The sequence below is a fragment of the Pelophylax lessonae genome (assembly GCF_965119305.1).
Source record: "Pelophylax lessonae genome assembly, chromosome: 12".
In the NCBI taxonomy this organism is placed as follows: Eukaryota; Metazoa; Chordata; class Amphibia; order Anura; family Ranidae; genus Pelophylax; species Pelophylax lessonae.
In genome coordinates, this window is record NC_138779.1 from 82564682 (window position 1) to 82575846 (window position 11165).

At 51.3% G+C, this 11165-nt stretch overlaps 1 protein-coding gene across 1 annotated transcript; it reads right to left on the bottom strand.

The window, feature by feature from the left end:
- Window positions 1-537: 537 nt before the first annotated feature.
- On the bottom strand, window positions 538-9429 carry LOC309568872 (uncharacterized protein; the record flags this gene model as incomplete). The annotated part of the gene is made up of 4 exons (XM_082274656.1): window positions 538-1928; window positions 2637-3144; window positions 6571-6594; window positions 9343-9429. 4 exons carry the CDS (start codon window positions 9427-9429, stop codon window positions 538-540), a joined length of 2010 nt encoding a protein of 669 aa, XP_082130782.1.
- Between the last annotated feature and the right edge of the window lie 1736 nt (window positions 9430-11165).

Consider the following 11165-nt stretch of genomic DNA (forward strand, 5'->3'; position numbering starts at 1 on the left):
CCTGGTCTGGAGGAAGATGTGCCAAGAAGGAGACTTGGGGGAGCCCCTTACTAGAGAGAGCCAAGAAGAAGGCTGATCTCTCAGAAGGGCCTGATTTTTTGGTTGAAAATGTAATCTTTATTTGCATAAAAGATATACAAAAAACAATACTTTTTCGGGGTACATTCTCCCCTGTACTGCGACGCAGCGCATAAATACACTACATTACAATACATTTCCGGTCATACAAATAAATACATTCAATCAAATACATACATTCTGCGGTATGATGCCTGATGTGTTGTGCGGAGTAATGCTACCCCGTGCCATCACATCATGCATGACGCCGCAATACCCCTGAAGCATGAAACTAAAGACATTGTATATACGTGCATTACTCAAACTGTATCAATACTATAACATTTAAAAAAAAACAACAGGTGTGATGGGGGGGGGGGGGGGGGAGAGAGGGGTAAGGGGAGGGGAATGAAATCACAGGCCCGAAGCTTTATTGAATGGACAAAGACACACAAGGGAGAGTGGGGGAAGGGGAAATCTTCAGACCTCCTCTTCCTCCATGAGATCCATCGGGTTATAGTCTCTGAGCAGACTGTGGACCAGTCTGCGACAGTCCTCAACGGACATCCTCTCCCGCTGGTGGATAAGGCGCTTTCTGGCGCACCATAAAGCGTCCTTAAAGCAACACAACACCCGCCAGGCGTTGTCAATGTCCTCCTGTGTAAAAGTACCATGAAAAAGTCCATTCAGCACAGCAAAATGTGTGATGGCAGTCTGTGGAACAAAGTCTCTAAGTTCAGATTCCAAGGCCCTCAACAGGCTCTGTGCAAATGAGCACTCCCAGAAAACGTGAAAAGACGTTTCCTCGTGGATGATACAAAAGGGGCAGTGCCTGTATCTGCTCAAGTTTCTGGCATGCATAAATGTCCTGAGTGGCAGCCCTCCCTGGACAGCCATCCACGCCAGATCTTTATGCCTGTTGGTGAGTCTCTTTGAAGAAACATTCCTCCAGACCACTTTGCAAGTGGCTGAAGGGAGGCCTGGAACAGTCTCAGCAATGTCCGATGCTCTGATCAACTTGTAGATAGTTTTTGGCTTCCACAAGTCGGGCTTAACTCCATGCAGCCCCAGCTCCTTGATGAACTTGAAAGTGTCCAAGTAGTACCAAGGAGTGTCCCAGTTGTAGGGGATGGAGCTGTCCCATTTGTCCCATCCAAGGGACCTCCAGAGAGGCAGGAGGAAAAAACGGGACATGGAGTTGCCTCCAGAGTCCGAAGTTCTGTCAATCAAAGTTCTGCGGATGCAGTTGCAGGCAAAGAACACCCCCAGTAACGTTGCGATGTCAGGCACGCCCTTACCGCCCTTGAGGGGTTCCTTGAACATGACTGCTCGCTTCACTCTGTCCATCTTGGAGCCCCAGATGAAGTGGAACACCGCCCTGGTGATGGCCTTGCAGGTGTTGACCCGGGGGGGCCAGGCCTGGGCGAGGTACTGCAACACAGGGAGGATCTCGCTGCGGAGTACCAGTGTTTTCCCTTCGATGGTGAGTTCTCTGAGGCTCCATAGTCCAAACTTTTGTCTCATCTTGGACAGTCTCTCCTCCCAAGACTTCAGGGCTGCGCCCTCAGCTCCAAACCAAACTCCAAGAATTTTGATGAAGTCCGCCTTGATGCTGAAAGGGATTGATGCAGAAGAAGGCAGGAACCACTTTCCGAAGAGCATGATCTCTGACTTCCCGCAGTTGACTTTTGCCCCTGAAGCTTTGCCGAAGTCCTCACAGGTCTGGACGAGCGAGTCGATGGAGCGCTGATCAGCACAGAACACCGTTACGTCGTCCATGTAGAGTGAGCACTTGACAACCCTTCTGTCCGGTCCCGGTGCGGTGATCCCTCTGATCTCTGGGTTCTGTCGGATGCATTCGGCAAAGAGCTCTATACAGCAAACAAAAAGCAGAGGGGAGAGAGGGCAGCCTTGTCTGACCCCAGAGAGAACAGGGAAAGGGTCAGTTTTCCAGCCATTCACCAACACCGTGCTACAAATATCATTGTACATCACATTCACATACGAACAAAACATGTCCCCAAGACCAAACCTGCGCAGAGCTCTGCACATAAACTCATGGGAGACACGGTCAAAGGCCTTTTCCTGGTCAAGACTGACCAGGGCCGCGTGCAAACGGCGGCCTCGAATGTACTGGACCGTGTCCCGGACAAGCGCAAGGCTGTCCGCAGTCCTGCGACCAGGAATGCCGCAAGTCTGATCCGGGTGGATGATCTGTCCGATGACAGATTTCAGCCTGTTGGCCAGAACCTTGGCGAGGATTTTGTAGTCCACGTTCAAGAGAGAGATGGGACGCCAATTTTTCAGATCCCCTCTCTCCCCCTTACGCTTATACAAAATCGTGATCATCCCCTCCCTCAGCGACGGAGGCATTGTGCCCTCCACCACCATCTCCTCGTACAGCTCGAGCAGGTCCGGGCCAACGAGATCCCACAGCGCTACATAGAGCTCCGCTGGGAGACCGTCGCAGCCCGGGGTCCTGCCTTGCCTAAAGGATCTGACGGCAGAGTGCAGTTCCTCCAGCGCCAAGGGGGCGTTGATTGCCGACATACCTGCAGGATCAATTTGGTTAGTGATACCTGACAAGAACCTGTCGGCCTCAGCCGTATCTGTTTCTTTCGGGGAGTAGAGGTTGGTGTAGTAGTCGCTGACCACTTGCATCACAGCCTCCTTCCCCTTCTGGAGTGTTCCGGTCTCGTCCCGCAGCTCAGACAAGGGAGTGTGTCCTGAGTGGAGTTTCCTGAAAAAGAAAGAGTTACATTTCTCACCTTTCTCAAGATTCTCCACCTTGGAACGGAAGACGAGGTGCCTGGATTCTTCCTCGAAGTGTCCTTTAAGGCTCTTCTTGGTGTCCTCCAGGTCCTGCCTAACGTCCCAGCCGCAGTGGTGAAGGTCCTGCAGGGACTGCATCTGACGTTGCAGTCTCCTGAGTTCCCTCTTCCTGGCACACACTTGCTGGCGTCCCCTTGCCTGAAAGAAGCTGCGTAGCTTGACTTTCACAAACTCCCAGTAGTCGCTTACCTTTCCGAAGAACCTCTTGTCCTCCTTCCAGGTAATGTAGGCCTCCCTGAGTTCCTCCAGCAGTTCCTCATTTTCCAGCAGGGTACCATTCAGCTTCCAGGAGCCCGGACCGGGGGCAAAGCCCTCGCCCAGGTCACCCCGAAAGTGAATGGCCCTGTGGTCAGAGAAAAAGCAGGGGACCATGGAGAACCCGCGGTGTTTGACTGTCTTGGAGGTGAGCACGAAGTCTATCCTAGAACGCACAGATCCATCAGGACGGCACCACGAATAGTTCACGGAACCTTTCCCCATGGATCCCACGGCGTCCTTCAAGGAAGCCTCCGCAATCATCTCCTTGAGCAGCCTAGACGTGGTGTCGAGCTTTGCGTACATGCTGGAGCTGCGCCCATCCTCCTCAATCGGACAGTTAAAATCACCGCCGATTACTACTGCCCTGGTGGTGACGAGTTGGGTCCGCAGGGTCTGGAAAAGCTCCAGTCGCTCATTCTTATCTGGGGAGGCGTACACGTTGATGAGCCTAACTGGCTCTCCCGCCCACGAGCCGTCTATGACCAAAAGACGGCCACAGACGAGCTCCTGGACGGAGTCAAGCGTGAAACGACTACCCCTGACAAGAATGGCTACCCCCGCAGACTTACAATCGACACCCCCAGACCAGTAGGAGGGACCATGGGTCCACTGGGAGGACAGATGAGTGTACCTCCTCGAGAAGGGTAGGGCACACTCCTGTAGCATGTAGACATCACTCTGCTGAGTGGAAAGAAAAGTAAGCGCCACCTGTCTTCTAGACGCATCCTTGATGCTCCTAACATTAATGGAAAAGATGGAGATCTCTGCCATCATGTAGAGGAGATAAAGGGGCTAGTTAGCAGGTGGGCCGAACTTACCTCCCCTGAGGGGGGGGTGGTTCCTCCACTGCCTCTTGTGCCTGTCCGGTGTCCTGGTTCAGGCCGTTCTCCTCGAGGATGCTGTCCATCAGGTCCTGGGTGAGGTCAGTCCCTGGGGGAGCCAGATCCTTACCATCCTGCATTTCTCCTTCGTCTTCCCCCGCAGACTCGAGGTCCTCCACCACTGGGTCCAGTCCAGCGATGTCATGTTGCTGGGCCACGGTGGGCCGCTTGGTGGGTTCATCAGTTGTCGGACTATCTAGGTTCCGTTTTCGGCCTTTGCTGGTGGGGGTGGGGGTGGGGGTGGCGGTGGGCAGGGTGGGGAAGTCCTCCATGGAGGACAGGGCGGGGGGGGCTGGGAGGGGGGGGGGCAGGGGCAGGTGCGGTCACCTCCGACTCAGGGGGGGTGGGGAGGGATGGGTCGGAGGAGGTGGTAGGGGCCTGGGGAGGGGGGGACTCACCAGTGGCTTTCCGGGGTTCCTTCGCAGTCTTTTCCCCTGGCTTCTTTTTCCCAGCGCTGTCTGGAGCTTTGCCCTTGATCAGGGCTCCAGCGTAGGACCGGGATCTCTGGGGGCAGTCTCTGTAGACGTGCTCAGCCAATCCGCAGAGGTTACAGGTCTTGGACCTCGGGCAATCCTTGGTCTCATGGCCTGTAGCCCGACAGAACCTGCAAGAAGGTTCCTGACAACCAAAACTTACGTAACCCTGCATGCCACACCTGCGACAGGTCTGGGGCATGTCTGCGTAGTAAAGGAGTCCTGCGGAGGCTCCCAGAGAGAAGCAGGGCTTCAGGTGTTGGAGATCCCCCGAAGGCTCTCTCCTTAACCTGCAAGAGACTGCCCACTTACCTGTCCAGAAGCCGTTGACATCGAGGATTCGGACTGGGTCTTTGGCCACGATGCAAAACCTCTGGAGGTAGGTAGCAATGTCTTTTGCTGGGGTATGGGGATTCCTCATGGACACCGTCACCCGCCTTTCATCCCGTTGAATGGGAGTGTTCGCAACAAAGTTGCGGAAAGGGGAATCCGGGCCACAATTCTTCACCGCTTCCCAGTACCTTCTACAGACCTGTAGAGACACAAAAGTTTTATAAAATATAGCTTTCATGAAGGTCTGTACGGACAGTGTCTCCGCCTTGCTGAACCCCTGCTTGAGGATCATCTTCTTGCCAAAGATTTCCGGGGTCATGTCGGGGACTCTTCCGTCCACCTCTTTCAGCTGCAGCACCACTGTCTGCCTCATCCAGGGTTCCAGGGTAGGAAGCCCGTCTGCGGACCTGGCTGGCCTTGCTGGGTGGCGTTGGCCGGGGTGGGGATGGAGGTTGAGGCGACTTCTCCTGGAGTCTTGGCAGAAGTGGCGGGGACATGCTTCTTCTTCCCAGTGCTCTTCCCCATGACGGAGGAGTTCGTCGGTAGTCGCTTCAGGAGAACTTCGGCGGCTTCCTTCTTATTCCTCGGCGTCTTCACTCTTTCGCAGCCTTTAAAAAGGCCCTTGTGCGCCTACTGCCCGAAGGTAGTAGCGCAGAGTGGGGGGGAGGAGGGAAGATCGCAATCTCGTTCCTTGTGGGGGCTAAGCCTCTAACCCAATAGCAGCGAGTAGGTGAAGCTGAATTTAATCAACGATCCTACAAGGCCGAGCAGAGGGTACCCCACAAGGACCAAATGGCTTGGATAGATACAAATGTTTCTCAACGTCCTAGCCGTAAAGCAGAGACACCCCTAAGGGCTAAAGTCGATACTACACTTGATCTTAGCCAAAAGGCCGAGAAGCGATCAGAAGGGCCTGATGACTCACTGAAATGAAATTTAGGAAAGTGCTTACAGTGTTGCTGGTTCAGCTTAAAGGTTCTGACACTCTTAAACTGGACATTGATCTGGATATGGAGAGTGTAAGTCAGGGGTCTTCAAACTATGGCCCTCCAGTTGTTTAGGAACTACAATTCCCATCATGCCTAGTCATGTGTGTAAATGTCAGAGTTTTGCAATGCCTAATGGGACGTGTAGATCTGCAACAGATGGAGGGCCGTAGTTTGAGGATCCCTGGTGTAGATAGTAGTCTCTGAAGAACTGTCACCATCCCTCTCTACCACATCCGGTCCCTCTATTAGATCATGAACTTCAACTTTCAAAGAAAACAAAAGGTCTCCTCATAGTGTAAAACCATCTCTTAAAGTAGAAAACATACATCAAGTCTGAAGTTACAGGCAATCCAATGGAACACTCATCAAGTTTGTAATCACATATGGAATCCAACTAGCACAGTGACATAGAGCAGGCTCACTCCAACCCAACCCAACCTGGTTTGGAGTGAGCCTGCTCTATGTCATTGCGCTAGTTGGACTCCATATGTGATCACAAACTTGATGAGTGTTCCATTGGATTGCCTGTAACTTCAGACTTGATGTATGTTTTCTACATTTTTAAATACACTTTTAAGAGATGGTTTTACACTATGAGGATACCTTTCATTTTCTTGAAGTTCATGATCTAATACAGACATGATAAGGCATGATGGGAATTGTAGTTCCTGAACAACTGGAGGGCCACAGTTTGAAGACCCCTGGTCTAAGTGATCTGCTACTGTATCTAGGTTCCCTAACCCTCACCTCCTTAACCGTTTTGTAATGAATCTGTAAAAAGACAAAAATGCAAAAGTGACTTGAGCTCAGTATCCTTTTACCGTCCCCCTATTTTAGCCCTGGGGTGAAATGATATCCAGCTCCTGGCCTCTGGAGCTGCTATCCTCCCTGCGGGTATCAGAGGAGTGCCACACTTAATCAGAAAGCAATCTTTCTCCAGAACTGAATAGCCTCCACTAGAGACTCGCAGCAGCACCCTAAAATAATTGGGGCCCACATCACCTCCTTATAAGCACAGTCAAACCAATATTTCTGTTTAATTTAGTGCGTATTAAACAAATGAGCATGTTTTCAGTTTTTTATGCTGAACTTTAGCCTATCAGCCATGGGCTGCCTTCTGCAATTATGGATACCTATATGCATTCTAGTCATAGTCCAATTTGCTAAATTTGTCAGGATTGGCAGGACTGAAGTCAGTAAATGTCTACACGTTTCTTCAGTTATTCAGTATTTCAAGGTTTTATTCTGTGAGGTATAAGATTGTAGTTCTAAATTGTGAACGGGAACAAAAGCATGTAGTACAGTATTTAACAAAAGAGCTATTAGAACAGCCACCAACCCCCCTCCAGACACATAAAAAGACATCTTTGTGTGCTTGATGCAGGATTCCCTCTTGCATAAACTGTCATCTGTAATGGAGCACACAGTATATTATCTTTGTGCCCTCTGAGACTGGAATGAAAGGCATATTTAGGACGAAAAAAAACAGATTTGGAAAATAATGCAATTAGTGTACCCAAGGGTAAGAAATGCATTTTTAATTAATAAACAAATATAGCATGTAACCGTGTGCGAGACAGTATTACATACCCAGCAATCAGTTACTAGAAGATAAAATAGATCATGTCAGCAAAGAAAACCTATAGTCAGATCCTATTAGCAAACCAAAAGTAAAATAAAATCCCTATTTCCAGACCCCCTGGAAAATGCCAGAGTATAAAACCTACACACACACATATCCCCCCCCTGGCTTCCTAATACAACACTGCCTGTACAACCTTTTGCTAGGCTGAACATTGTTACATGGATAAGGAGAAGGGGAGGGCATTACATACCCTGTACAAATGCTGACTGAAAGTCAGTAGTTGCATATGTAGTAAAATGAAGGGCATTGTGCGGTGTGCTGCTGTGCCACTGTCCTCTCCTCCTTCAGCCCCACCAGGTGTGTGGCTGGAGTGGCCCTACTGTAATCAGCAGCAGAGTGGGCCAAACTGCTCTATGTGAATCCACTCCCACTGCCACTTCAGAGGTGAGAGGCACAGCTGTCCACTATGTGTCAGAATGGGTTGTGTGATTCCCCCACTCGCTTTTATTCCCCCTGAGATATTAAGGTATTAAGAAGGCTCTTTTTCTCTTTTCAATAGGCAAAAGATGGTTAATGAACCATCTTACTATTTTACTTATATGCAGTCTTCTACCAGTATTGGTGTACATCATAACAATTCCACAAGGCCACCTGTTTGGAGATGCCTTCAAAGAGAATACTCATAGTGTTCACTGGAATCTGTTCAATAGTCAACGATTCATAAGTGGCTCAATGTGTGTGTAACAATAAAAATAAAAGCTGTTTTCTCTTTTGTTCATTGACGGACACAGCTCCATATCTTCTTGACCCTTGGGTTTATGCTGCCACCTACAGTAGTAGGACACTAGGCGGAAAGAAGTTTGACTACACCAATAGGGCAGGCCCAGGGGGTATACTCCCACTTCCTGCTATAGGTCTTCAGTTTTTTTTCTGCCTAGTCAGGAGTAAAGTCCTAATTCCTTGCTGGGATCTCTGGTCCTAGCATTTTTTTTCTTTTTAAATTTAATTTTTTGCTTCTTTTATTATTTTCTGTTCCTGTGAGAACTACAATCAACTGCTGGACTGGGCGACAAATGGGATATTCTAGATCCTTACAGTTTCCCCAGTTCGGCCAGCAAGTAGGACCCGACCTCGGCTCTACGCTAGGTCGGCTGCGACATAGCTTCACTGGATGGGGGCTGGCTGGCGAGAAAACGCCTCGCGAGGACGCATAGCCCTGGTCACGACTCTGGTCACGACCTGAGTTGCAGTGTGCCTCTGGCCCGCAGCACCCCCATTCCAAGATGGTTCGGTGATCTGCCTGGAGTGGTGCCAGTCCAGTTCCAAGGTGTGGTAGGTAGTGTCCCCCCTCTCCCTTGGTGGTCTTTCAGGGTGGACGTGGGCCCTTCCCGAGGATGGTCGGACCCCCGGGTTCCCCTCCATCCCCCCAGCCCCTGTAAACAGTCACTGTGCGTCTTTTGGCCCCCAACCCAATCCCACCCCCCCTTCCCGGGGTGCGGTAGGAGCTGGCTTTGCCACATGCTCCAGAAGGGGGGGGTTGGATGTGGTTGCTGCTGCCTGGAGTGCACAGCGGGGGGTTTTGAGTGGATTTCCTGCCTCCTGGGGGTTCGTGACTAGGGCAGGGAGGTCCTTTGGGCTCCCTGCGGTGGTGGTTGAGCTGGGAGAGTAGATGTTTTATCATCCGTGAGTACGCGCTTCACACGGTCAGATCAGGCTAAAAATTTAGGCTGCAGCTTTGTGGCCTACTCACAGCTGACAGCCCAAGCTGTGCCGAGCTGCTGGCCAAGCTGTCCAAGCTGCTGACCAAACTGGGGAGCGGATTTTTTTTTATCATACATGGGTACATACCTCATGCGGCCGGATCGGGCCAAAAATGTAGCCCTGTATTTGCGGCCTCTTCGCGGCTGACGGACCAAGCGGTTCGAGCTACTGACCAAGCTGTCTGAGCTGCTGGCCAGGCTGTCTGAGCTACTGACCAAGCTGTCTGAGCTTCTGAAGCTGACAGAGCTGCTGGCAGGCATCCCCCTTCCCCCCCACTGCCCTGGGTGGTCAGCTCCTCTGGGGCTCGCGTTGTGGCGGCTGGGCGCCCTCAAAATCTAGGCTGCAGCTTGCAATCTACTGGTTCGTGGCCTGCAGCCTACTGGACCACGTGGCCGCTTTGGGTGCCGCCATTGGGGGGCAGCCTCAGTGCATTTGGCTGAAGCCCTTAACTCTCTCCCTGGGCATCTGCCTGGACTGTGAATCCGAGCAAATGCGGCTGGGCCTCCACTGAAATTAAGGACATGGCCTGCGACCTGCTGGGCCATATAGTCAGCCTGGTGCCTCCCTTGAACCGGGTGGCGCAGTGGGGGCGCTTCATTTTTAGTGACAGTGTAGCAGGCATTATTGTGTGGGCAAGGGTACTCTGCCTGCATGTCCGCATTACAGCGAGCACCCCTCCCCCTCAAGGGGGCTATGTCCTGTTATGTCCTCCATTGAGAGTGACCCTTTTGCTTTTCTGTGGGGTCTAAATGGTGGTCTTTTTGTGGATCTTTGGTGGCCTCCCCTGCTTGTTATGTTTTCAGGGTGAGCTTAGTATATAGCGACCCAACTGGGTTTGCATCCATGCACTTCGAGTGCTCTGACAGTGAGGATAATTCCTTTTTTACCGCATATGCGCATGAAAGGCGCTAGTGGATTAACTGATTGTATTAGTAAGGGAAATTTGAAACATGGGGGATGCAGCTGCTGTGTCAGAGTCGCCGATCCCCTTGGTACCCGCAGATCCTTTAAAGCGGCAAAGATTTTCCCACCTATTGTGACAAAATTGTCACGAGTCAGTGGAGTTGTCCTAAACAATATATGGCGGTGCCTAAGCATTTCGATAGATGGTATCCCTTGAGGAGTCTCTTATTATTATTATTATTGTTATTATGAATTATTGGGCAGTTCCACCTGTGGTAGACTCTCAGGTCTCCGGGCTGAATAAATCCACCCTATTTCCGGTGGAGGAGTCTCCAGTTTATAAAGGATCCTTTTGACAGGAGAGTCGAGACTTTGGTTTACTTTTTGGTTTGTGTCCCAGACTTTAACGGTATGGGCAAAGCTTTTGCGTCAGCTCCCTTAGTCTCTAGGCTAAGTCTAGGCTTAGTCTCTAGGCTGTATATTACAGCAGTGGTCCCTTTGGCTGAAATGCTGGTCTGCGGACCAGACTTCCAAGAAAGCCTTTTTTGATCTTCCCTTTGTGGGGGATAACCTTTTCGGATCCTTCCTGGATGATTCCAGGATTTCAAGACAAGGGATCTAAATCTGTAAGGACCTCCTCTGGAGTCTCCAATAGGACCTGGTTTGGTAAGCCAAGAGCAGGTCCTCCTGGACCTGTGGACCTCCCTGATTCAAGACAGGTGTGTCAGGGTCCGGACTGGTAGCAGGAGCGGTGCAGGGAGTGGGTCCGCTGTGTCAGTGAGGGATTGGCGTGGACCGTACCGGAGGTCACAGGAAACAGGTCACAGGAAACAGGTCACAGGAAACAGGAAACAGGAAACAGGTCACAGGTCACAGGAAACAGGAAACAGGTCACAGGAAACAGGAAGGGAGGTTTGGACCAGGCACCAATTACTGGTGCACAGGCCCCTTAAATTTCAAACGACCTGCGCGCGCGCGCCCTATGGTGCAGGGGCGCGCACTCCGGGAACCATGTGAGCGGGGAGCGGAGGAGGGAGCCGGAGCGGGCACAGGTGAGTGGATCTGGAATGAACGCTGCGAGCGCTCCGGTCCA